The 26243-nt window shown below is 48.0% G+C and overlaps 2 protein-coding genes across 5 annotated transcripts in view; one reads left to right on the top strand and one right to left on the bottom strand.

Annotated features, from left to right (window-relative positions):
• The window catches only part of RTN3 (reticulon 3), a 64309-nt gene extending 48684 nt beyond the window's left edge, over nucleotides 1-15625 (top strand). For both annotated transcript variants that reach the window (XM_006050833.3, XM_006050836.3), the window contains 6 exons: nucleotides 9202-9409; nucleotides 11230-11368; nucleotides 12220-12289; nucleotides 12745-12791; nucleotides 13574-13632; nucleotides 14680-15625. In XM_006050833.3, the coding sequence (XP_006050895.1) occupies nucleotides 9202-9409; nucleotides 11230-11368; nucleotides 12220-12289; nucleotides 12745-12791; nucleotides 13574-13632; nucleotides 14680-14725 (569 nt within the window). In that variant the 3' untranslated portion in view covers nucleotides 14726-15625. The remainder of the gene's footprint in view (nucleotides 1-9201; nucleotides 9410-11229; nucleotides 11369-12219; nucleotides 12290-12744; nucleotides 12792-13573; nucleotides 13633-14679) is intronic.
• A 1217-nt stretch (nucleotides 15626-16842) lies between these two features.
• Nucleotides 16843-25402, bottom strand: ZFTA (zinc finger translocation associated). Of its 3 annotated transcripts, none has more exons than XM_025286569.2 (5): nucleotides 25233-25402; nucleotides 22615-23112; nucleotides 21692-22093; nucleotides 20763-21314; nucleotides 16843-20597 (listed from the first exon to the last, which is right to left on the bottom strand). In XM_025286569.2, the coding sequence occupies exons 1-5, from the start codon at nucleotides 25378-25380 to the stop codon at nucleotides 20143-20145; spliced, it is 2055 nt and encodes a 684-aa protein (XP_025142354.1). In that variant the 5' UTR covers nucleotides 25381-25402; the 3' UTR covers nucleotides 16843-20142. The 3 variants fall into 3 exon arrangements, with proteins under 3 accessions (XP_025142354.1, XP_025142355.1, XP_044799573.1); XM_025286570.2 differs by lacking the exon at nucleotides 25233-25402 and adding an exon at nucleotides 24172-25106; XM_044943638.1 differs by lacking the exon at nucleotides 21692-22093.
• Nucleotides 25403-26243: the final 841 nt, after the last annotated feature.

A 26243-nucleotide genomic window follows, 5' to 3' on the forward strand; every position in this document is an offset into this window, starting at 1 on the left:
TTTCACTCAACCTAATTTTTTTTGAGATTCATCCATGTTGATAAGTAATATTCTATTGTATGGATATACCATTTATTGACAGACACTTGGGTTGTTTTCAGTTTTTGCTGAAGTTTTTAATTTTCAGTTTTGCTAATTTATTTTACAAATAGAGCTGCTATAAACATCCATGTTTCATCTTTATATGGACACAATGTATTCTTTCCTCTTGGGTGAATACTTACAAGTGAAATGGCTGGGTCATAGGATAATTGATTTAACTTTGTAAGAAACTGTCAAGATTTTTTTCCAAAGTGGTTTCCATTATTTTATATTTCAGCCAGCTGTATATGAGACTTGTGGTTCCTCCCTATCCTCGCCAACATTTGTTGTAGTCAGTCTTTGAAGAGTAGACATCGTGACAGGTACAGAGTAGGCTCTTGCTGTGGTTTTAATATGCATTTCCCTAATGACTAATGGTGTTCTGGTGTTAACCATCTTTTAATGTGTTTACTTGCTATCCATATAGCTTCTTTGATGAAAAGTCTGTTCACATTTTGACTAGTTTTTATTGTGTTTTGTTTTTGAGAAAGAATGTGTGTGTGTGTTACACACACATTCTGGATACAAGTTGTTTATTGGGTATATTCTTTGAAGATTACTTTCTCCAGTCTCTGGCTTATCTTTTTATTCTTTTAACAGTGTCCTTCAAAAAGAGCAGAAGTTTTTAATTTTGATGAAGTATAGTTTTTAAAGTTTTTCCTGTTATGTATCAAATTGATGTATATAAGAAATTTTTCACAGTTCAAGGTCAACAGAGATTTTTGTTTGATTTCTTCTAGTAGTTATGTAGTACTAAATTTTACATTTAAGTCTGATCCTTCTGTGTTAATTTTTACATATCATGCAAGGTATTGATAAAAGTTTGGAGATTTTTGCATATGTATATTCTATTGTTCTGACACCATTTTTTAAAGACTCAGTTCTACCATGAACGGTCTTCTGCTTAGTCACTTAGTTGTGTCTGACTCTGAGACCCCATAGACTGTAGCCCACCAGGCTCCTCTGTCGGGGGATTCTCTAGGCAGGAATACTAGAGTAGATTGCCATGCCCTCCTCCAAGGGGTCTTCCCAACCCAGGGGTTGAACCCAGGTCTTCTGCATTGCAGGCAGATTCTTTATAGTCTGAGCCACCAGGGAAACCTGTCTTACCTAAGACAGGGAACTGTCTTAGCAGCTTTGTCAAAAATTAGTTTGTCCATTTGACCCATTTCTGAAGTGTGTAGACAGCCTATTGCTCTGCTGTGTCTTGAAGCCAGTACTATAGTGTCTTGATAGTGGTAACTTTATACAACCCTTGAAATCAGACAGGGCTAGTCCTCTAACTTTATTCTTCTTCAAAGTTGTTTTGGCTCTTTTAGGTCCTTCACATTTCCATAGGAATTTTAAAATCAGTTTGTCTATTTCTAATTTTCAAAAAACCTACTGAAATTCAGACTAGAATTACTTGGAATTATAGATAAATTAACAGTTTAGCAATTTTGAGTCTTCTAAGCCATGAATGATGCTAAAGCTGAAACTCCAGTACTTTGGCCACCTCATGTGAAGAGTTGACTCATTGGAAAAGACCCTGATGCTGGGAGGGATTGGGGGCAGGAGGAGAAGGGGACAACACAGGATGAGATGGCTGGATGGCATCACTGACTCGATGGACGTGAGTGTGAGTGAACTCTGGGAGCTGGTGATGGACAGGGAGGCCTGGCGTGCTGCGATTCACGGGGTCGCAAAGAGCCATGAAAACAACGTTGTTGTTCAGTTGCTAAGTCATGTCTGACTCTTTGTGACCCCATGAACTGCAGCACTCCAGGCTTCTCTGTCCATCACTGTCTCTCTGAGTTTACTCAAACTCATGTCCATTGAGTCAGTGATGCCATCCAACCATCTCATCCTCTGTTGCATCTTTCTCTTGCCCTCAATTTTTCCCAGCATCAGGGTCTTTTCCAGTGAATCGGCTCTGCATCAGGTGGCCAGAGTAAAGGAGCTTCAGCATCAGTCCTTTCAATGAATATTCAGGGTTGATCTCCTTTAGGATTGACTGGTTTGATCTCCTTGCTGTCCAAGGGACTCTCGAGAGTCTTCTCCAACACCACAGTTCAAAAGTGTCAGTTCTTCAGCGATCAACCTTCTTTATGGACCAACTCTCATATCCATACATGACTACTGGAAAAACCATAGCTTTGACTATATGGACCTTTGTGTCAAAGTGATGTCCCTGCTTTTTAATACACAGTCTAGGTTGGTCATAGCTTTTCCTCTAAGGAGCAAGCGTCTTTTAATTTCGTGGCTGTAGTCACCGTCTGCGTTGATTTTGGAGCCCAAGAAAATGAAATGTGACATTTTCCCCATCTATTTGAAAACAATGTAGCTTTCCATTAATTTAGGTCATCATTAGTTTCTCTCAGCAGCATTTTATAGATTTCAGAGTACAGGTCTTATACATCTCTTGGCAGATTTATGTCTTAAGTATTTCATATTTTCATGCTATTTTAAATGGTGTTTTTAGGTCAGTTTCTTATGGTTAATACTAATACATGGAAATAGAATTAATTTTGTATCCTGCAACTTTGCTAAAATTTATTAGCTTTTTTGTAGATTCCATTAGATTTTCTACATAGGCAACATGCCATTTGTGAATGACAGTTTTACTTCATCCTTTCTAGTTTGATGCTTTTTAGTTGATTTTTCTTGATTTACCGTGCTGGCTAAAGCCAATAGAAGTAGTAAAAGAGAATATCCTTGCCTTCTTTGATTAAATACGATGTTAGCTCTAGATTTCTTGCAGATTACTTTTATTAACTAAAGGAAATTCCCTTCTATAACTTCATTTGCTGAGAAGTTTTATCAGAAGACATTGGATTTTGTTTTTCCATATCTCTTAAGATGATCGTATGGTTCTTTAGTTTGTTGATGTAGTAAATTATATTGACTGGTTTATGAGTACTAAGTCTCACATTTTTGCAAAAAAAAAAAATAACTTGGTCATTTGGCTGTGCTGGGTCTTTGTTGCTGCGTGGGCTTTCCTCTGGCTGCGGTCAGCAGGGGCTGCCCTCTAGCTGCAGTGTGAGGCGCCTCGTTGCGGTGGTTTCGCTCGTTGGGTAGCACGGCTCTAGGGCACGCGGGCCGTGGTGGCTGAGCGCGTGGGCTCCGCAGTTGCGGCTGCCGGGCTCTAGAGCACAGGCTCAGTAGTTGTGGTGCACGGCCTTAGTTGCTTCGTGGCGTGTGGGATCTTCCCAAATCAGGAATCGAACCCATGTCTCCTGCATTGGCAGGAGGATTCTTTACCACTGAGCCACCAGGGAAGCCCTGTCTATTTCTTGAGTGAGCTTTGATGGTCTGGTCATTGGAGAATTTGTCCACTGCATCTAAATTGTCTAGTTTATTGGCATAACATTGATCCTAATATCCCCTTATCTTTTTAATGTCTTTAGAATCTGTAGCAATGTCACCTCTCTGATTCCTGATATTGGCAATTTGTGTATTCTTTCACTTTTTCTTGATCAGTCTAGCTAGAGTTTTATCTATTTTATTGGTATTCTCAAAGAACCAACTTTGGTTTCATTGATGTTTCTGTTGTTTTTCTGTTATCTGCTCATTGACATTTGCTCTGGTTTTCTTTCCTTTCTTCTGTTTAGTTGGAATTCAATCAGTTCTTCTTCTAGCTTTTTAAGGTTGAAAATGAAATCACTGATTTCTTATCTTTCTTCTCTTATAGTATAGGCACTTAGCTGGACACCACAGATTTTTATTTTCATTCAGTTCAAAATACTTTGTAATTTCCCTGTTGATTTTTTCCTTTGGTCTATGAGCTGTTTAGCAGGATATCGTTTAGTTTATACAAAGTTTATCATTGGTTTTCTCAGTATCTTTCTGTTATTGTTTCTGATGTAATTACCTTATAGTCAGAAATCATGAAAAGTGTCTTGAGTCCAGAATTAAGTTTATCTTGGTAAATGTTCTACACATACTTGGAAAGAATGCATGTTCTGCTGTTAAAAGTGTAGAGTGTTCTTTTGAATGTCAAATTGATTGATAGTGTTTAAGTCTTATATCCCTATTGATTTTTTGTCTACTTATTCTGCCATTATTCAGAGAGGAATGTTGAAATCCCTGACTATAATTGCAAGTTTGTCTCATTTCTTTTTTTTTTAATACCTTTTTTGAGATATAATTCATATACTATACAATTCATCCATTAAGGTTTACAACTAAATGATTTTTTCCATCACCACTATCCAATTTTATAATATTTTCGTTCCCCCACAGAAAAGAAACCCCATACCCATTAGCAGTCATTTCCCATTTCTAATCAGCACCAGTTCAGTTCAGTCGCTCGGTCGTGTCCGACTCTTTGCGACCCCATGGACTGCAGCACGCCAGGCCTCCCTGTCTATTACCAACTCCCGGAGTTCACTCAAACTCATGTCCATTGAGTCAGTGATGCCATCTAACCATCTCATCCTCTGGCGTCCCCTTCTCCTCCCGCCTTCATCTTCCCCAGCATCAGGGTCTTTTCCAATGAGTCAGCTCTTCACATCATGTGGCCAAAGTACTAGAGTTTCAGCTTCAGCATCTGTCCTTCTAATGAATATTCAGGACTGATTTCCTTTAGGATGGACTGGTTGGATCACCTTGCAGTCCAAGGGACTCTCAAGAGTCCTCTCCAACACCACAGTTCAAAAGCATCAGTTCCTTGGCACTCAGCTTTCTTTATAGTCCAACTCTCACATCCATACATGACCACTGGAAAAACTATAGTTTTGACTAGATGGACCTTTATTGGCAAAGTAATGTCTCTGCTTTTTAATATGCTGTCTAGGTTGGTCATAACTTCATCACCACAGCCCTAAACCACCACTCATTTACTTTCTCTCTCTACAGAGTTGCAGATGTTTTATATAAACATAATCATACAATATGTGGGATTTTATAATTCATGTGTTACAGTTGGCATAATGTTTTTACATTTTATCTATGTTATAATATGTAGTATTGGAACTTCATTCCTTTTTATGGCCAAATAATAATTGCATTGTATGGAAATGCTCATTTTATTTGTCCATTCATCAGTTGATGGATGTTTAGATTGTTTCTACGTTTTCCTTGTTATGAATAATGCTTCTGTGAACACTGGTGTACATAAATTTTTGTGTTGTATGTTTTTATTTCTCTTGCACATTTGCTTAAGAGTGGAATTCCTGGGTCATATAATAATTCTGTTTCACTTTCTGAGGAACTGCCAAATTGTTTTCCAAAGCAGTTGCAACATTTTTCATTCCCACTGGGAATGCATGAGGTTTCTCCGCATCCTTGCCAATATTTGTTATTATGTTTTTTATTATAGCCAATTTAGTGGGCTTATCGTGGTTTTGATTTACATTTCACTAATGACTAATGATGTTAAGCCTCTTTTTATATACTTATGGGCCATTTGCATATCTTTGGAGAAATGTCTGTTTGGCTCCTTTCTCATTTTTTTTACTTTTTTTCATTTAAGCTCTTCTTTTTATTATTGAGTTATAACTCAATTAACCCTATTAGATAAATAATTTGAAAATATGTCCTCTTACTCTATGAGTTTTCTTGTCATTTTCTTGGTACTGTTTATAACACAAAGGTTTTTAATTTTGATATAGTCCAATTTATCTTTTTGTTCTTTTTTTTTCTTTTGGTGTACTGGAGTGGGTTGCCATTCCCTTCTCCAGGGGATTTTCCCGACCCAGGGATCAAACTCGGGTCTCCCGCATTGCAGAAATATTCATTACCATCTGAGCCACCAGGGAAACCCAGTTTATCGTGTGTGTGTGTGTGTGTGTGTGTGTGTGTGTGATCTTTGCTTTGGGTATTGTATCGGAGAAACCATTGCCTAATCCAGGATCACAAAGATTTACTCCTGTTTTTTCTTTTAACAGTTTTAAGACACTTCTGATTTTCTTTTCTTTTTTCTGCCATGCTGCATGGCATGCGGGATCTTAGTTCCCCAACCAGGGGTCAAACCTGCGCCCCCTATGGAAGCAGTTGGAGTGCAGGGTCTTCAACACTGGACCTCCAGGGAATTTCCACTTGCAGTTTTCTGAAACAACCATTTCATATCTTTTCCTCACTCGATAAGCCATTGTCACCCCCCTGCCCCCAATTCCAGCTGATGACCTCATCTCCCTTTTGTTGAGAAAACAGAAACATCCAGAAGGGAATCCCTCCTCTTCCATTCTTCAGATCTGTGAATGGGCCTGTGTCTCTCTTCATCCTCTTCAAGGTTACCCACCTCCGCCTGGGCTCTGCTCCATCCCTTCTTTCTCCAGGACTTCACTGCTTCTGCTTCCTGTCTTCAGTCTCTCCTTGTTTGTGACTAAAGCAAGCTTTATTAGCATTCTTATAAAACATATAAGCATGCCTTAGTGTTTCCCATCTTTGAAAACCCTTGGCTCCAGATGTTCTACTCCCCTTCATACCCACACTTCTTAAGCGTTTTCTCTCACACTGCCTCCATGTCTCACCAGTAATTCCTCTTCAACCCCCTCCAGCTATTCACTGAACCGCTCTGATCGGACACCAACGATCTCCATATTACTAAGTCCCTTTTTCAGCCTCAGCACAATTAGCCAGTTTCCACACCCTTCTCCACAAAGCACTCCTGGGTCAGCTTCTGTGACTCCATACTCCTAGTTATCCCCATTTCCTTGGTTACTTCCTCTGTATCCTTTCTCCAGCTCCTCTACTTTTACTCAGCTACTAAATATTGGAGCACCTCAGAATTAAGCCTGGGCCTTCTTCCCTATAAACTAGGTAACCTTATCCATTTTCATGACTTTTAATATTATTTGTGTGCTGGTGGTTTCCATATGTGCCATCTCCAGCTCAGACTTGTCCTGTGTGCTCCATACTGCTAGATCTGACCACCTTCTCTGTGTATATCTCTAGACATCCATCCAGAACTAACATGCTCTCTACTCTGCTTTTTCTCATCTCAGTAAATGACACCACATTGATCCATTTGCTCAGGCCCCAAAACTAGATCTCATCCATATTTATTTCCCTCTGTCACCTCCCACATCAGTTCATCATCAAGTTCTGACTGTCCTGCCTCCAAAATACAGTCTGTGTTTCCACTCCGCTCCATCCTGACCTAATCTAAACGCCCATCATCTCTGACTTGAACCCCTGTGTTAGCCTCCTAGGGAGTCTCTCTGCCTGTACTCTTGCCCCATCCCAGTCCATTTTCATCAGAGAAATCATTGTAGGTTTGACAGTGGTTATCATTGTAGGTTTGACTATTTCTTGTCACAGTTTTCATGAGAAAGGGAGGCTTTTTCTAATTTACACCAAGGTAGATTTGCATTTAGGCTAGCATTTTTATGCCTTTCCCTTCTCTGATGCATCAAGGTCTTTTTCTGTCTAGGCCCCAGCCTTATCCTCTAAGCTTTTCTTTCAAATATTTCAGACTTAAAGAAGTCAAACAAAAAACTGCCATATAACCTTTGCACCTAGGGAGTCTCTCTGCCTGTGCTCTTGCCCCATCCTAGTCCATTTTCTTCTCGCTTCAGCTTCAGTCTTTCCAATGAATATTTAGGATTGATTTCCTTTAGGACTGACTGGTTTGAACTCCTTGCAGTCCAAGGGACTCTCAAGAGTCTTCTCCAGCACCACAGTTCCAAAGCATTAATTCTTCGGCATTCAGCCTTCTTTATGGTCCAGCTCTCACATCCATACATGACTACTGGAAAAACCATAGCTTTGACTAGACAGACCTTTGTCAGCAAAATAATGTCTCTGCTTTTTAATACACTATCTAAGTTTGTCATAACTTTTCTTCCAAGGAGCAAGTGTCTTTTAATTTCATGGCTGTAGTCAACATCTGCAGTGATTTTTAAGCCCAAGAAAATAGTCTGTCACTGTTTCCATTGTTTCCCCATCTATTTGCCATGTAGTGATGGGACCGGATCCCACGATCTTAGATTTTTTAACGTTGAGTTTTAAGCCCACTTTTTCACTTTCCTCTTTCACCTTCATCAAGAGGCTCTTGAGTTCCTCTTCGCTTTCTGCCATAAGGGTGGTATTATCTGCATATCTGAGGTTATTGACATTTCTCATGGCAATCTTGATTCCAGCTTGTGCTTCATCCAGCTGGCGTTTTGCATGAGGTACTCTGCATATAAGTTAAATAAGCAAAGTGACAATATACAGCCTTGATGTACTCCTTTCTCGATTTGAAACCAGTCCATTGTTCCCTGTCTGGTTCTGACTGTTGCTTCTTGACCTGCATACAGGTTTCTCAGGAGGCAGGTAGGGGGTCTGGTATTCCCATCTCTTTAAGAATTTTCCACAGTTTGTGGTGATCCACACAGTTAAAGGCTTTAGCACAGTCAGTGAAGCAGAAATAGATGTTTGTCTGGAATTCTCTTGATTTTTCTATGATCTGACGGGTGTTGGCAATTTGATCTCTGGTTCCTCTGCCTTTTCTAAATCCAGCTTGAACATCTGGAAGTTCTTGGTTCACATACTGTTGAAGCCTGGCTTGGGGAATTTTGAGCATTACTTTGCTAGCATGTGAGATGAGTGCACTTGTGCAGTAGTCTGAACATTCTTTGGGATTGGAATGAAACTGACCTTTTCCAGCCCTGTGTCCATTGCTGAGTTTTCCAAATTTGCTGGCATACTGAGTGCAGCATTTCAACAGCATCCATCTTTGAAAGGATTGGAAATAGCTCAGCTGGAATTCCATCACCTCCACTAGCTTTGTTCATAGTGAGGCTTCCTAAGGCCCACATGTCAAGTTACCTTTGGTTTTATAGTCTGTTGACCCAGCTGTTGATAATTTATAAGCCTGGTTTGCTTAATTTAGTCAACAGTTTTCAAGCTTTTCCCACAGTTGCTCTACTGAAACATTTAAAGTAAATGACACTTTATTCCATTGTACTTGAGTAGCCATGACTAAAAACTAAGTTTCTATAAACCTATCCAGAAACCAGAAAAACCTTTGGCAGTGTGAATCATCGCTGATGTAGTTTGATTCTCCTTGGCTTTTATTTACTGTCTTGAGGAGGGGTGCACCTGTAACTGCACGCTAGTGTAAGGCGTGTCAGGCGTGCAGAACACGGAGTGGACAGTCCCGGCCCTGTGACTCGTGAGAGGTCGTCTAACTTAAGCTCCCTTTTCTGTTGGCAGTGCACGACTTGATTTTCTGGCGAGATGTGAAGAAGACTGGCTTTGTCTTTGGCACCACACTGATCATGCTGCTGTCCCTGGCAGCTTTCAGTGTCATCAGTGTGGTTTCTTACCTCATCCTGGCTCTTCTGTCTGTCACCATCAGCTTCAGGGTCTACAAGTCTGTCATCCAAGCTGTACAGAAATCAGAAGAAGGCCATCCATTCAAGTGAGTTCAAGTATCATAAGTAATGCTCTACAACTTAGGAAAGGGTTTGCAGAGGCTGGTCAGATTCAAATCAGACCTGATTAGAAATCAGGAATTATAGGGCCTAATGCAGCTAATCAGTGGCATGAAACGTCAGCTTGAGACTCCTTTATGAAGTGACCAAGTTAGGCGCCGGGAACTTCTTTGACAAACTAGAGGTTCACCTAAAAGGACCGTCTGAATTCCTGGGCAGGGTCGTCCTGTAGAGCAAGCAGGGCATCTGGACAGCGCACAGTGAAAGGGGGTCCCAGGTACATGTTTAAGCCCCACATAGTTAATACTTAAAACAGCCTTGGAATGTTGTCGTTGAGGATGCATTCTTGGCAATATCAGAACTCAGTGTGTATATTCTTGGTTTTATTACTGATTTCCTTCCTATCTCTCCTTTAGTTACCTTAATACCAGGGGCAAGTCATGATGAAGTCAGTAGGTCATGCATTTGTAGAATCCAGTTGCTAGCTTTTCCAACTGTGCTATGATTTAACAAATGTTTTCTCACCCCTTTCCTCTTGAAAGTCTTGGCCTGTAAAAAATTTTAACATCAACAAATGGCAGTATTTTATTATTTTCAAATAGCAGGTTTTTAAAACCCCTTCTCGTGGAAAAAGAAGTATTTCTGTGGTCTCTCAGAAGTATGACAGAATAGTGTCTGAGTGCAGCTTTGGTCCTTGTCTTTTCTCCTGGTGAAAATAGAAGGAATGATTTAAGCTCTATGTGGCATGTTAAAAGTTACTTGCAAATTGGTTTTAACAAATCAGTAGTTGTTGATTGATTGAGTGGATAAATTTTACTGTTTTGCCACAAGCTACAATGTAGAAGTTGTTTTTTTTTTTCTCCTTTCACATGACGCTGTTATAGATTTATAAAATGTGTTTTGCTGGGTTGTATTAATTACAGCATCTAATTTTTATAACTTTTGTGTTTGATAGTAAATATTTCCTTAATAAACAGGAAAGAAAAACATGCCTATTACTCTTCTGATTTTTCCTGCAAGACTGTAGGCTGTTTGAGGCAGAAGCAGTTTTATTTTTCTGATATCCCTACACCTAGTGGAGGGTCTGGTACTCATGGGCACGCAGTAAGTGCTGAGTGAATGGGCAGATTGTGAGCAGGTGGTTACGTCTCAGTTCTAGAATGCATCCTGGGAACAGAACGCAGGTCTTTGTGTTTCTTTAACAAATATTTTATAATGCCTCCTTTATCATTTTGAAATGAAATTCATAGATAATATTACTGGTAAACAATTACAACAAGCATTTCAGTCAATATTTTAATTTCTTAGAAATAACTACACCAAAAAAGAAACTAAAGATACTTTAGATCAGATACTTGCATGTACATTTATAATCTCCCTTACAGATGTGATTTTCCAAAATGGCAAAAAAAAAATCTTAAGGTTTCAGTATAAACAAAATACAGATTTAGACAATTCGGGATATGTTAAAATTGTGGGGAAAATACTTTGTTTTTATATGTTCTTGGCTCTTGATAATTATAAATAGGTTCACCTTCATGAATATCCTATGAGATAGTAAAAGTTATGCAGGACATTGGGCAGTTCTTTATTGTACATGACTATCCCTCACTGCAGACATAGGGCAGCTTTGCCTCTACCTACCAAATGACAGCCATGTCCCCCCCACCCCATGTTAGCAAAATCTGCCTCTGCAGATGTCACACACCCTTCGGGGGATTTCACCCTCTGAAGAACTTCTGTGCTAACAGAAACAGGTCGTCTCCTGCCATGTCAAATGTGTGACTGTTGTTTCTTCTTCTGGAAGAGCCTACCTGGATGTCGACATCACTCTGTCCTCAGAAGCTTTCCATAATTACGTGAACGCTGCCATGGTGCACATCAACAGGGCCCTGAAACTCATCATTCGTCTCTTTCTGGTGGAGGATCTAGTTGACTCCTTAAAGGTTAGTTGCCTCTACAGCTTTTGGTGATGAGGCTGAGGAAAACCAGGGACTGAGTTATAATTCAGAGGAAAGGCAGTAAATAAGGTTTTATCAGACAAAAGCAAAATGTATGCTTGTCTCAATCAATCTATAAAAATGGAAGTAGGGGTTAGTAAAGAAGGTACTTTGCGCCAAGGGAACTAACATCAGAATAAGGATAATGTATGTAATTGATAGAAATGCAGTTACCGTCTGTTTGGGGGCCTGAGAGAACCACTGAGTTCTTTTATGCACCCTCAAATGTATAATAGAAATGAGGTAACCATCTTGAAATTATTAATGGCATACATCACTAAATTTATGAGGACTTAGCTAGAAAAGAATAACATCAAATAACCTGAATTTTGTAAGATCCCCTGGTGGAAGGCATGGCAACCCACTCCAGTATTCTTGCCTGGAGAGAGGAGCCTGGTGGGCTACAGTCCATGGGATCGCAAAGAGTCAGACACAACTGAGTGACTACTACTGCTAAGTCGCTTCAGTCGTGTCCGACTCTGTGCAACCCCATAGACGGCAGCCCATCAGGCTCCCCCATCTTTGGGATTCTCCAGGCAAGAACACTGGAGTGGGTTGCCATTTCCTTCTCCAATGCGTGAAAGTGAAAAGTGAAAGGGAAGTCGCTCAGTCATGTCTGACTCTTCGCGACCCCATGGACTGCAGCCTACCAGGCTCCTCTGTCCATGGGATTTTCCAGGCAAGAGTACTGGAGTGGGGTGCCATTGCCTTCTCCAAACTGAGTGACTACACACAGCCAAACCTGAATTTTGCATTATGATTATTCCTGCTTAACCCTCTGATGTTGGCCTTCACAGCTTGCTGTCTTCATGTGGCTGATGACCTATGTTGGTGCCGTTTTCAATGGGATCACCCTTCTGATTCTTGGTAAGGTGGCAAGGAAAATGTCTTCAGTCTCTATGAAGTAATTGCTAAGAGTAAGAACAAAGAGAGCTCAGCGTGGCTCCAGTCCTTTCACACTGGCCCAGCCTTTAACATCCATAAAGGCCTTGACTAGTTATTGGAGGAACCTGTGTTTGTGGGCACAGGTTTATTAAATGGTCCCACCTATAAAGAAACATCCAGATAACTAGAAATACAGGAGAGTTGTCGAGATTTGGTTTAAATATGAGGATCTTCATAATTTGGAAATTATTAGTGGTACAAGAAGGAAGACTATATACCTGTATCTAACTGTCCTTAGTTGAGAGCCCTGGCCAGGATTTCTCATATTGATGAAGTTCTGTGTTTCCCTGTATTTCATGAGGAAAAATATCCCTGTTACTCAGACTTTGTGACTGTCTCCATTGACACTTGCCGTGTCTCATGATTCTTTCTTACAGCTGAACTACTCGTTTTCAGCATTCCAATTGTCTATGAGAAGTACAAGGTAAGCATTTGTCTGTTTTTGAGTCAGATATGCCAGTTAATGTATGACTAATTTTAGTTCTTTTTTTATTTCTTTATTTATTTGGCTACATCAGATCTTTAGTTGCAGTATATGGGATCTAGTTCCCTGAACAGGAATTGAACCCGGGCCCCCTCCATTGGGAGCACAGAGTCTTAGCCACTTGACCACCAGGGAAGTCCCTAGTTCATTTTTTAGGCATTGAAAGTGCACAGCAATCTTTTCCTAGCCGTTTTTACAGTCTAATTTTACAAGTCAAGTGCCTACAAGAAACTGGTAACTGGTTTCCTCTAAGAAGTGAAACTGAATGTCTAGAAGAGATAAGGGTAGAAAGGGAATTTACTGTATTACCATGCTGTGTGTCTTTTGAGTTTTATCAGATGGATCTGTTCCCCAAAAAAAGTTGAAAAAAATGCTTAAATAAGAGCTGGTATCTGTGAAGAAACAAACCATTAAAGGAGTTGTGGGAATCCGTCAGTGTGAGCAGACGTCTGCATTGTAGTGGCTTATACCGAGTGTACTGGCTGCTGTGAAGTTATTCTTGATAGACTGTCGTCCATCATCTGACTTGATTCATGGCTTTTTGGTATTAAATGAATTAGTCTCACCAGGAGTCAGAACATATTTGTGTTTACTGAATGTAGATTAGACACACAGTTTCTGGTATTGAGAAAATGATGGTTAAACTAGGCTAAAGAATCTTACCTTCAGGAAAATTGTTAATCTGTGTGTTGCCACAACTGAATGACTTTTCTTCCTTGAAGACCCAGATTGATCACTATGTTGGCATCGCCCGCGATCAGACCAAGTCAATTGTTGAAAAGTGAGTATGCTTAGGTTCCACATTTCATCATGACATGAGCTTTTTTCCCCCCAGTTGTTTTTAGTCTCCTATGTAAAATGCTAATGCCAAAGAAAGTAATTTTTATCCTGGGGAAAAGGAAAAGCTTTGTTAATAGTTTCATTTTACTAGAAATTATTTCATCTGCTCCTTTGTAAAGCATTCTTTGTATCTTAAACTGAAAAGGATCAACAGAGTTAGGACCACTCTGCCTTTTTGAACTGGTTTTTAAATGTTTGTGGTTGTCTACTCACCATTTAGTTTCACAAATATCAATATTAAGCCAAACTCTTCTTTCCCTTTTCAGAAATAAAACTTGTAGTAAATAAATATATTAAAGCTCAGAACTACCTCTAAGACTACATATCCTTCTGTTTTAATCAGTTTCATATTTAAATCAAATAATAAAATACTGGTAGAATTTTTATGACTCCCTATATCAAGGAACTATAAGTTAATATTTTTCCATATTTTCTTCAGATACTCTTTAAGAAACAAAGCATCACAGCAGTTAAATTCTCTTTGTGCCCGCCCCCTACCTTTCACACCCCAGGTTTCGGTGCTTTTTCTAGCTTTGATATGAGGAAACCTTGTCCATATCCAGACAGCCCAGACTTAATGCAGGATCTTTACCTACTTTTTTGCTTTCTTAGGTAGACACTGGAGCTAAAGCCCAGCAAGGGCAGTTCACACAGATTTGTATATGGTTGTTGCTTATTCCTACAGAGCAGAGCCAGCAGGCAGTGTGCTTACGTGTACCTCATTCTCTGTCATCCCCAGAGAAGGGAGCCAGGAGGTTTGGGCAGCAAGAGAGGACAGGCAGCAGGCTCAGCGGCAGGGAGCAGGTGGATCTTGGGGGCTCTCTTCGGCTCATCCCAGGCCAGACTCAGCCCCTGCCCAGTGAAAATGGGAGTGTTGTTCTCAGGACACTAGTGAGTCCCAGAGCTGTCTTCTAGGATCAGTGTTAAAACAAAAATCTACAACTAATGTCTGTATTTTCACTCTTTTTTTCTTTCCTTTTCCCAATAGGATCCAAGCAAAACTCCCTGGAATCGCAAAAAAAAAGGCAGAATAAGTACATGGAAACCAGAAACACAACAGTTACTAAAACACCATTTAATAGTTATAACGTTGTTACTTGTACTATGAAGGAACATGCTCGGTGTCAGCTTGAGCCTGCATTCCAAGCTTTTTTTTATTTGGTGTTTTCTCCCCTCCTTTCCCTCTACCCTCAGTATCAAGCACAAGAATTGTTGGACTTAAACAAGAACTGATATCTTAGAAAACCCAAAAGAATAAAGAAAGAGTCAAATTAATAGGATAAGTCAGTACCTTAATGATGGTGGAGCTTTTACCTGTAACTTGAAAGGAGGGGGAAAATTGGAGGTAAAGGAGAAAATGAAAAATTAAAACACATCTCTTGGGTTCTTGTATCCAAATTTCAAGGACTAGTCAGTCTTCTATAGCTTCCCATCATAGTTTTGCCCTTATTTTTAAGTTAAGAAATAATGATTAACTTATGAAGAAATTATCTGGGGACAAGAATGGGATCCTTCCCTTGTTTTTGTTGTTGTTTTGCAGTCCTCTGATCCCATCTTTCTGCCCCACGACGTGAGCAGCTACTCCTAATTTTCTTCTTCTTCATTTAATGATATAGCTTTCAACTCTGTGAATAACTTATAGTTGATAGTGATGATTCCTGATTCCCAGAGTACCATCTGATAACCAAGAATGGAGCTGGAAGGTCGGACGGAGGAGCGCACAGGAGCGCTGCTGTGACTCCCGAGCGTCCTCAGGAAGGAAAGGCTCCGCATGGGGGACGGTGGTGTCTGTGTCGTTTGTTCTGGACACCAGTTCTGAGCTGTAGTTGGAGAGCTTATTCCTGAATGTGCTTTCCTCCCTCTTTCCTCCCCTCAAGTTCAATAAATATGGTTGTACTTTTCTTATTATAAAGTAAATGTCTGTAACTGCTGTACACTGCTGTAAACTTGTTAGAGAAAAAAAAAATTAATCTGCATGTGGGCTCCTCCATTATTGAGTTATTGTAATCCTGTCTCAGTCCATGGCGGGGAAACATTCTCAAGAGGTGAGCTACAGAAACACAAAGGCCTTTTTCTCTTTTCCCTGCACACTCCATCTTTAACCTGTGCTCATCGTTTTACCCTGAGGACCAAAACTGCGCTGGCCTGCGCGGAGACCGTATCTGTGGTTAAGACACCACAGGTGAGTGTAGGGAGGTGCACTTTGTGGTTCAGGTGGAGTTTTAACTTGGAGGCTAGCTTATTGGCCGTGTGTTATTTGAGGATTCCTTCCATTTTCAGGCACTTAAGCTGTCTCAGCACCTGTACCATGGTGCAGGGTCCTCCTTTTGAGAGTGTTTTCCAAGAAGCTTTAGGTAAGGGTGACCAGGCAGGGCAGATTGTGTTGGCGGGCTCCATGCGCAATTAAAAGACAACAAACAGTTCACGTTGATATCAGATGGAGGGCATTTGGGAATCTTTGATTCCCACTTGAGACTTAATGTCTTCCTCCCCTTCCAACATTAAAATTCAGTAAACTTGAAGGAAAATCATCTGCGAATTCTTTCAGGTTGTAACTGACAGTCATGATAATCCAGACAGAATATGCACTGGTGACTTTAAAGTAAGGGCTATAATCTTTGACGGTCCCAAAGCAGTGCAGCTCTGTAGAAGGTAGTGGAAGGACCTTTTCTTTCTACTTTGTTGAGGAAATTACTTGGGAATTTAGATGGGTAAAACGTACCTTGCCTTACTCCACTCTTATTTTCTTAGCCCCCTTTCCTCCTGAAATGTTTTCACTCATTCCATGTCATGGTAGGAAGTGCACTCTCCACCTGCATTCCTTCGCCTTCCCAAGAACTCAGTGCACTGATTGTCTTTGTGGGCTTCCCCTCCAAAGGGCCTTTCCCCGCACAGGAAGCCTCCACACCTAGCTTTTGCTTTGTCACTGCTGTGTTCAGATTGATTGGACAGATCTTTGTGCCACACAGGAATTTTTTTTTTTTTTTTTTTTAAGAAAAATCTATAGGTGAAAAATTACTAATGAAACTGTGTGCATATATGTGCGTGCAACATAAAAGTACAGTAGCACCAAGGAGCTTGAATCTTGGTTCCTGTAAAATGCAAATTGATGTGGTATTAATAAAAAAGAAAAAAAGAACAGTGACTGTGCTGTCATTCTGCTAACTTTATTCTTTATACACAGTTTGGGTAAAGTAAGAACCAAACAAGCCTTCCACTGGCCCCCATCCCCACTCCACCTTCCAGGCTTTAAAAAGTGATTAATAGTTGATACTAGTAGTGATTTCCAAGATTGCAGAATTTCCATAGTAGAACAAAGCTGTGCATTTGGTTTCTGAAAGAAAATAAGAGACCCTCTTAAGAGGGGACCGCAGGAGAAAGATGGTGAGTGGAAAGGGCCAGGGGGGTCTGTTGTCCAGTTCACACCAACCTAGGAGGGTTCCCCCACCTGCAACATGAATGAAGCAGCCTGTAACTCCCACAGTCACAATGTACTTAAAATGAGACTCAGTCACCATGGAAAATGGAAACTTTTCCATCAGGTCTTTGCTCTTTCCCAAAACTAAGGCTGCCAATGACCCTTAAGCTGCTTTTTTTAATTCAACATACCTCTTAGAAAACTTAGGCTGAAATTTTAAAAAAGTAACTGATGCAAACAACTTCACAAATACGCATACAAATGTTCAAATAATGTCACTAACATGGTATATAAATATGTATTCAGAGTAACATTTACATATTGGCCATAATAGCAAGCATACCATTAACAAAAAAAATTCATGAAGAAACTTCACCTGTTCATATCAGACTCCCAAGGCAAGGAGGAGGCACCTAGAGATGAGAACCACCTAATCTCCTGTTAATTCAAGAGGCTAAAATAGCTGCAAAGTAGTAATAACTCCAGTACCACTACGCAGTTCACTGGTGCTCAGAACTTCAGCGTGCCTTGTGATCACTGGAGGGCTTATCAAAACAGATTGCTAGGCTCCACGCCAGTTTCTGATCCATAAGGTGCCGCCCAAGAATTTGCATTTCTACTAATTTCTGTTGGCTACACTTTTGAGAACCAGTGGAGTGCTTGGGGCTGCTTCTTAATGAAGAGACCCACTGCTGCCCTCCTAAGGCCTCTCCCTGCCTATCGAGAGCAAAAACCATTCTCACCCTGCTCTCTGCCCTGGCTTACCTGAACTTCGGCAGAGGGTGTGGATGACTAGGATAGTTGCCCCAGTCTGCCTGTTTTTGAATAGGCAGAGTAGCGAAAGTGGCAGAGCACTCCTGGATCTGAAAACAACATGCATGAAGGAAAATAAAAGAATGGCAGTACCCAACCTGGGGCCATCCATAATCCCTGCTCTTTTAATACTGTCTCAAAAAAACCTGGAGGTTCAAACGCTAGGAATTCACTTTTTAGACGAGTGACAGCCCATGCAGTATTTCCTGAACCCCTGGTGGCATCAACAAAACAATGCCAGAGCCTTTGCCCAGCAGGGAGGCCTTGGGCCAGGTGGCAGTCAGCCCTACTTGTGCAGTTCTGGTCAGGAAAGCTGCTGCTGGCACCCTCCAGCCGAAGCCAATAGTGGCAGGACTGCCTTGCTGAATACTTGTTCCAGGAGTGTGCTGCTCTTTGTCACTCCCAGGAGCCCACAACTGCACTGGGAGGGCCTGCAGAGCCCAGCTGCACACTCCATCCTTCGGCAGGCCTAACCGTAAAAAATTTTAACTTACCAGAGATGGGGAGGCCATGTGGTGTAGTGCAAAGAACACTGAACTGGGAGTTGAGGTTTTTATTCTAGTCCTAGTACTGCTCCTACCTGGTGTGTGATAATTTCAGTTCCTGGACTCCATCTTACCTATCTGTGAAAGGGGTGGGGGCAGGTACTGGTTGATCTCCAAGGTCTTTCCAGCTCAGACAATCTTGAGTTATATAAAAAATGCTACAAAATCCGTGGTATAAAATTCAATTCCCAATCAGAAGTCAAGGGGACCGGGCCTGAGGCACTTGAACCGTGGGCTCTGGCCTGGGAGCACTGAGATAAGGAAGGCTTTCCTCTCTGCTCTCTGCTTTCCCAGCCACAGAGGCGGCTGCCAGGGCCGCTACCCCTCCAGACCCAGCCCTGAAGTCCCCACCCGCTGATCTCCCCACTCAAGCCTTTAAGACCAAAGGAACCGGCCTGGCTATGTGAAGAGCGCCAGTGGGTTACTAGAGACTCCTCGGAGGAACCTGGTGAGGCACACATTAGTCTATGATGTTTAGGGTCCTCCTGTCCGCGCCTCCTCTCTCCTACCTTTAGGTCCTTCCTCCACCACCTCACAGCTTATCTCTGATACACGCATAATAAATAAGACATTTGCACATAAGGGTGACGGACAGCTCTCTTCCCGCCCCTCCCCCTCTCATATAAAAGCATTAAATACAGTTTCAAAATAAAATACAAAGAGCAAAAAGGGCCTGATCCCGGGGCCACCTATTCTCCACAGGAGAATGAATGTACACATCCCTCTCGGACCTGCCTGGGAGATCGCGGGGCCCGTTCCCGGCCCCTTGCGGCCTGGCTCTGCCGCGGAGAGGAGAGAAAGGAAGGCCGAGGCCGGGCCCCAGGCCCAGAGGGCTACGAATGGGTGGCACGTCCACGGCGTACAAAAGGGGGGGGGAGGGAGGGGACGGGAACAGAACGCCAACTGCCGGGACCTCCAGTGTCCCGGACTCGGACTGAGGGCGCTTGAAGCAGGCGCGCCTGACTGAGCTTAGGGGTACAGGGAGACCTTCGGAGCAGGCGAGCAAAGGAAGAAAGTGCTAATCCCTTTACAAGTTCGCGGCGCCGGCGGGCGTGGCAGGGGCCGGGAAGGAGGGCGGGGCGGCCCCGCAGGGCCCGCCCTATGGGCGGAGCTGGGGGTTGGCCCCGCCCTCCCGCCCGCGGGCCGGCAGGCTCCCAGGCCCCACTGCCCCTCCACCCGAGGAAGGCCCTCGTCCGCAGTCCAGGCCACCGAGCGGCCGCGACGGCCAGTAACGAACGGCTGGGGGGCAGCCGGCCCCGACCCCCGAGAGCCGTGCCTGCCGGCGTGCCTCTGTGAAACCTGGGCGCCCAACCAAGCCAAGGAAAAGGGACCGGCGCGTCCCTTCTACACCCCCTCCGCTCCACCTACTTGGGACCCTAATACTGACGGCGCCCCGCCCGCCCAAGCCTGGCCTGGCGGGGTGTGACCGGGGGCCGAAAACTCTCCGTGCACAGACTGAGGCTTCCCAGGAACTAGCCGCCTTGAGCGGCGAGGGCCCGGGCTCCGGGTCCGAGGTGGAGAGCGCGCTTCCCGCGGCGCCCGCACTAGCTTGAACCCCCCACCCCACCCCAGTCCCGAGTCTCCACCCTGCCCGGCCAGCGGGGGTGGGCAGCGGCCAGGGCCGCGGGGAACCGGGGGAGCCGGCTTGGCACCGCCGCCCTCCCCCTCGAGTGATCTACGCCCGACACACGGCGCCCGCCTTGAGGTCCGCGCCGCCGTCGCGCGGCGCCGCCGGGGCGGGCGGCCCGAAGCCCTCGTGACCGTAGCAGCGCAGCGCCGCCTCCTCGTAGGCCTCCAGGATGGTCTGGCGCTCCTCGGGCGTGAAGTCCATGGAGAAGGGGTGCACCTGCAGAATGTGCCGCTTGATGGTGCTGACCTTGAGCGTGGCCAGCGCGCCCCCGCACACCATGCACACCAGACCGCGCCGGCTGCCGTCGTAGTCCATCAGGTACTCGCCCCGCCAGCGCGGCTGGTAGTTCCGCCGCTGCTCTCGGCTGCGGGGCGGGGGAGGTGGGGGCGGCGGCGGCGGCGGAGGGAAGGCGAGCGCCCCGGGATCCGGGCCGTCCTCGTCGTCCTCTTCTTCTTCCGCCTGCCGCTCCGACGGTTCCCCGGGGGAGAGCGAGACGTCGCCTAGGATGGAACAAAGGACCACGCTGGAGTGTCCCGGCCTCGTGACCCCCCTACCCGTGCCCTCCGGTGCTGCCAGCCTCCCGTCTCCCCTTCGACCTTCTACTGTGCCCACCCGCCTTCTACCCCTAGCCCCTCTCCCTCTCCACCTGCTCTGACCCAGCTCACCCCACCACTCCTCCTCCTCTGGCTGCTCCTTCTCTGCCCCTCCCCCCTCCTCGGAGGCTGCGGCTGTGCTGGGTGCGGCGGGGTCCCCGGGCGATTCGGGGCAGGGCAGCCCCATGGCCAGCAGGTGGGCGGCCTTCTCGCTCCACTCCTGGGCGATGAGGGCCCCGACTGGCCCGCCGAGGCGCGCCGAGCCCGGGTGGCGCCGGCGGATGTGCCGCTTGATGGTGCTCATCTTGAGCGAGGCCAGCGCGCCCCCGCATGCCAGGCACACCAAGCCGCGCCGGCCGCCGTCCAACTCCAGGAGGTACTCCAGCCGCCAGCGCTCCGGGCAGTAGCGGCGGGGGTCGCGGCCCCGCGCAGACCGGCCGGGGACCCCCACCCTCTCGCCCTCCTCCGGCTCCTCCTCCCCTGCCGGCCCGGGCACCCTCTCAGGGACCCAGCCAGCCTCTTCCTTTACGTCTGGGAGGCTGAGATCCTGAGAGGACTGGGCTCCAGCAGCGGGGGCCGGGTCCCGGCTCTTGCTGGTCAGGTCCTGGGGGACGAGGTCATCGTCTGTTGGGGAAGGGGTGAGGGAGAGGGGCTCAGCTTGCTGGCTGGGTTGCCCTTACCCACAAAGAGGGGGTCCCTTGCTTCTCATCCCAGCCCTAAGCTAGAAGCCCCACCAGAATCTGTGTGCGTGTCTATGGGGGCACCGTGGTGTGGGAGGGGTATGTGTGTCTATGTTGAGGGGGGAGAGATGCGTCCCCCCCCCCCCCCACAACCAGAACCTCTGTGTGTGTCTGGGAGGTGTGGGTGTCTATGTGGGGGGAGGGGCGTGTGTGTGTATCTATGTGGAGGCAGGGAGAGATGAGTCCCTCCCAGTTTTGGCCACAGACCTCACTTTGCAGCCCTTATATGAAGGGGTCCTGGCCATGCGAGGGGCCTCGCACCTGGTGAGGACTGGGTGAGCTCAGACAGCGCCTCCGGCTGGCCACCCGAAGCCTGCAGCAGGGCACTACGCTGGGGGGCCCTGCGCTGGGGGCCACGGAGCCCCAGGCAGCTGGGGTGCACCTCCAGCACGTGGGCACGGATGTCGTCCAGCTGCAAGCTGGGCAGTGCCCGGCCACAGGCCATGCACACCAGCCGGTTCCCCCGCGGGTCATAATCCATGAGACACTCTGCCCGGAACCAGTTCTGCAGGGACTCCTTCAGCCTCCGCTCCAGCCGCCGGGCACCCAGCCCCCTGCTGCCCCCAGCCCTCCGGGAGGCAGAGAGGCACCCACGCCGAGCCCGGGGTGCCCCTGGGCCCCCTCGCCTCTGGCGCCGGCTGCCCCCACCAGCTGGGGCTTTGCCTGAAAGGGTTGGAGGGAGGGAAGGGACTGAGATGCTGGCCCTCTGGGAGAGCCCCCCGACCACAGCCAGGACCTCCAGCCACAGGCCTCTCCCTCACTCTGACTCTGAGTCCTTTGCCTAACCTTTGCCCTTCCCTTCCTCTCCCCTCAAGTCTTAACTCCTTCATCTCCTAATCCGCCTGCACACAAACCCTCAGCCCGAGCCGACTCCACCCCAGGTCCAGATTCTAGCCCCTTCCCTAGACTTCACTGTCATACCTTTCCAGTACCCTCTGCTCCCAGGCCTCTCTCCAGCTTCCACTCCCTGGATCCTTGTAAAACTAAAGAATGTCAAAACTGTCTGTGATACTGGAGATCTTGTCCTACGGTCCCTCACCCACTACTGTCCAATAAGCAAAGCTCACCCCAAAAGCAAGCAGTAGCTTGCTCCAGGAAACCAGCTAGTTGGCCAGGAAGGCCGGGCTGGCCCCACCTGGCCCCATCCACCACCCAGGCCCCAGCTTCCCCAAGTCGGACATTACCTGGGCCCTTGGGCAGGCTAGCCTGGAGGCCAGCCCCTTCCTCCTCCTCCTCCTCCTCGTCGTCCTCCTCCTCCTCAGGCCCCTGGGCCCCCAGCCCCTCGGCCTCTCCGCAGGCCCCCAGCCCCAAGTGGGCATCCCAGCTGTTGCTGATGACTTCCTTCTCCCGGGGACTCCAGTGCAGGGAGTAAGGGTGCTTTTGACGGATGTGTCGCTTGATGGTGCTGAGCTTGAGAGTGGCCAGGGAGCTGCCGCACACCATGCACACCATGCCGTGCCGGGCAGGGTTGAAGTCCATCAGGTACTCCAGCCGCCAGTGGTCATGGTAGTAGCGACGATGGTCACGGCCAGGAATGCGGCTTTTTCCAGGCCTCGAGGCCCGGGCCTCACAGTGGTCTGAGTATTTCCTGCCTGAAGATGCTGGTCCCCTGGCCCTGGAGGAGGGCAGGGGGGCATTCCCCCAGGACCCTAAGGCACCCCCTTCCAGCTGAAGATCTTGCCCTGAAGGGGGGGGAAAGGGAGACAGTTTCTCAGTCTCTAAGATTTCTAGGGAAAGAACCTAGGGCTTCCATTTTGCAAGAGAACAGAGGTGGGAGAGAGGTCTGTTCAGGGGCAGGAAAGGGACTACAAGAGCAATCAAAGGGAGGTGGCAGAGCAGGGAGTCAAAACATTGGTCCTTTACAAAGAGTGAGACCCCTTTAAGAGAGGATCAGGAACAAAAGAATGCAGGGCACAGCTCTAATTTTTATCAAAAAACAAAGGTGAAGGCCAAGGAGGCAGCAGGTTCTGCAAGGCACCCCTTCTGGATGAGCACTGTCTGGGTAAAGCCAGGGGAGCAGCCTGCTGCGGCGGTTATAGCCGGAGCAGAGCGGGCAGCGGGGCCAGAGAACAAAGGGGGCATCTGTCTGCACACAGGACCCACTGCCCGAGGCCCCAGCCCGGAGGGCCCCACCCAAAGATGATCTTTTTCCCTTTCTGCAATAATGCCTCAAATACACCCTCCTAAGAGGCCCTTTTTAAGGGGTACTAAGCATTGTCAGGTCCCCAAATTAAGAGACCCCATGACAAAGCTGTCAGCACCTCCAGAGAAAGGAGTTTTTAGGACTAGAGTCTGGGAGAGCTGATGACTGGAAGGGGCCAGCAGGAGGGCCACCAGAGTGGCTACTGAAGATACTGCAGCAGGGAGTGGCCACCACCCACCGGAATCCATTAAGTCTTTCTGGGGATTTATTTTTTGCTCTGGCCCGGAGCTGGCAACTGCCCAGCAACCAGTGGGCAGGCAGTGGAGAGGCCACCAACCCAGTGGTGTCCCCTTTTGCCAAACGGAGACCCTGAGCAGTAGCCCCCACTTTCCCTACAATTTGGACCGTATTTCATTTAGAAAAGGGTCTCCTGGCCAAATAGGCAGAACAGACAGGTGTGGTCATCCTCCCAGTAGAGAATCTCACCGTATGGAAAACAAAAGCCAGGATCAGAGGGGGCTCCTGTCACCCTGTTTTTGTTTGGCTTTGTTTTAAGTACATAGAAGAAAAAGAAAGCGCTAGTTTCAGAGTCAGAAACCTGGGTTTGACTCCGGGCTTCACTGGTAACTTGCTCTGTGACCTTTGGTAGGTGATGTCCGCTCTCTGGGCCTGAGTGTCTTTGTCTGCAAAGGCACTGGATAGCTAGCTGGTCTCAGCATCCTTCCAGCGCCGGATCTGTTAGTCTAAGGTGGACTGGCCCTTTAAGAGCCGAAAAAAGGGGAGGAGCTGGGAGTCTTTAAAAACAAAAGGGGATGGGGAATTTCTGGGAGGGGAGCTCCGGGATTAGGGGTGAAGCTCCAGAGCCTGGACGCAAGCTTCAGGGCTCTTAAGCCGTTGACCCCGCATAGAGAAACAGCCTCCTTTGAGAGCAAACGGGGAGGACTGGCTGGTCTCGCTATAGCTGACAAATTGTGGCAAAATTTCTGAAAAGATGGGAGGGGTAACGCGCGGATAGAAGGGGAGTGAATGACATTGTGGGCGAGCCCATCTCTTTAAAAACTGCCCGCCCGTGGGGAAGGTACTGATAGGTCCCCAAGAGGCGCAAGCCATGCTCTCTTCCAGGGAGAATATAGGGGAAAAAGAAAAAGGGTGCCCTTCTCTAGGGAGGCCCCAGAGAAGACAGCCCAACTTAAAGCAGCGGAGTCCCCAGCTCAGTTCCTCTGGAGGGAAGCCCCGGAAAGGGACCCACGGTCTGGGCAGACTTTTTAAGAGACAGCTGGTTAAGGGAGACCACCTGGGAGTCTGAAAGAGAAAGGGACGGGGGACGCAAGTCCCAACAGCCTAGAGCGCGCGCCCCGCGGCGCCAGGCCAGGTCCTTCGGGGCCCCTCCAGCTCGGCCTCCGAGGCGGGGGCCGCGGGGCCCTTTAAGGGGGAGGGGATCCGCCCGAGCCCCGCGGGCCAACCCCGGGAGCTGGGCGGGGGGCTCCGCCGCTGGCGCTGCAGCCACAATCCGCGCCCGCCAGGTGGCGCCCCCGCCCGCCCTGCCCGCGTCCCCCGCTTTGTTCGGCGGCGAAGAGGGGCCCGGAGCCCGGAGCCGCAGCCCTCCCCTCCCCCACGCCGGGGCCCCCGCCCGAGCCGCCGGCCCCAGCCAGCTCTTACCGCCGTCGTCCTCCTCGGGTTCCGCGCTGCCGCTCGATCCGGCGGGCGGCAGCCGTCGGCCCCGTGCCGAGGCCGCTGCTGGCCCGGGGCCGCCCCTGCTGCCGCCGCCGCCGCCGCTCCGGCTCCGGTGGTCCCCGCCAGGCTCCATGCGCTGCGCTGCGGCGCGGGGCCCCGGGGCGGCAGGGCGCGGGGCCGCGGGGCCGGCGGCGGCCGGCGCGCGGCGCTCGGTGCGCGGGGCCCCGGGGCGCGGGGCGCATGCACAGGGCGGCCGGCAGCACGGACGGCTGGCTGCTCGCTCGGCGGCGCGGGCTGGACCGGGGTGGGGATTCCTGTCTGGGGCCCCTGGGGCTCCTTTAAGGGCTCCTGGGTAAATTTAAAGGGGCCGCACGCTATTTCCTCCTGCCAGCTCGCGGGGGGCTGGGGGGAGCGTCGGGAGGCTAAGAGCCCGACCAAGGCTCCGTATCCGGCGCCCGCCGCGGACGTTAGGAGCACGGTCCTCGCGGGCCCGCGCTGCCGCCTGCGGGTCTCGGGTCCCGGCTCCTGGAGGGTCACCGAGGTGGCCAGGGGCGCAGCGTCCGTTGCGACGCGCTTCCACCCAGGCTCAGCTCGCAGCCACTGCCCCCTCGGGGCATCTCAGCGCCCGGCTTCCCGCACCCGCGCTGGCAAAGGGGGTCTCCCGGTGGGGAGGCCCGGGCCCCTGCCAGGGGCTGCCTCCTCCCGCGCGATCTCGGCGCGGGCCCCAGAGCTGACACGAATGGCAGGGGCCCCAGATGGCCGCGGCCCCGCGGAGAGGGTGGAGCCGCGGGGGCGGCCGCGCCCCCTCCCGCGGGAGCCGCCGGGGAGCGCTGAGAGCTCAGGCTTCAGCCCTGGAGGGCGGATGAGCCCAGCGCTCTCGGAGCTGGCCGGGGCGGGGACCGCGGCCTCGGAGATCCGGGCCGAAGAGAGGGGGCACGCAGGAGACCGCGGAGAGCCGGCCGCGCCGAGGCCCGACGCCGCTGGGCGTTGGGGGCC

This window comes from Bubalus bubalis, chromosome 5 (assembly GCF_019923935.1).
Source record: "Bubalus bubalis isolate 160015118507 breed Murrah chromosome 5, NDDB_SH_1, whole genome shotgun sequence".
Taxonomy (NCBI): domain Eukaryota; kingdom Metazoa; phylum Chordata; class Mammalia; order Artiodactyla; family Bovidae; genus Bubalus; species Bubalus bubalis.

What these genes read in the sequence shown, in the direction of transcription:
- ZFTA (XM_025286569.2), bottom strand. Translation starts at nt 25,380, where the DNA reads ATGGAGCCTGGCGGGGACCACCGGAGCCGGAGCGGCGGCGGCGGCGGC. An exon ending in ACCCGAGGAGGACGACGGCG is followed by an intron (nt 23,113 to 25,232) that starts GTAAGAGCTGGC and finishes CCCCCCCTTCAG; the next exon opens with GGCAAGATCTTCAGCTGGAA. An exon ending in TAGCCTGCCCAAGGGCCCAG is followed by an intron (nt 22,094 to 22,614) that starts GTAATGTCCGAC and finishes CAACCCTTTCAG; the next exon opens with GCAAAGCCCCAGCTGGTGGG.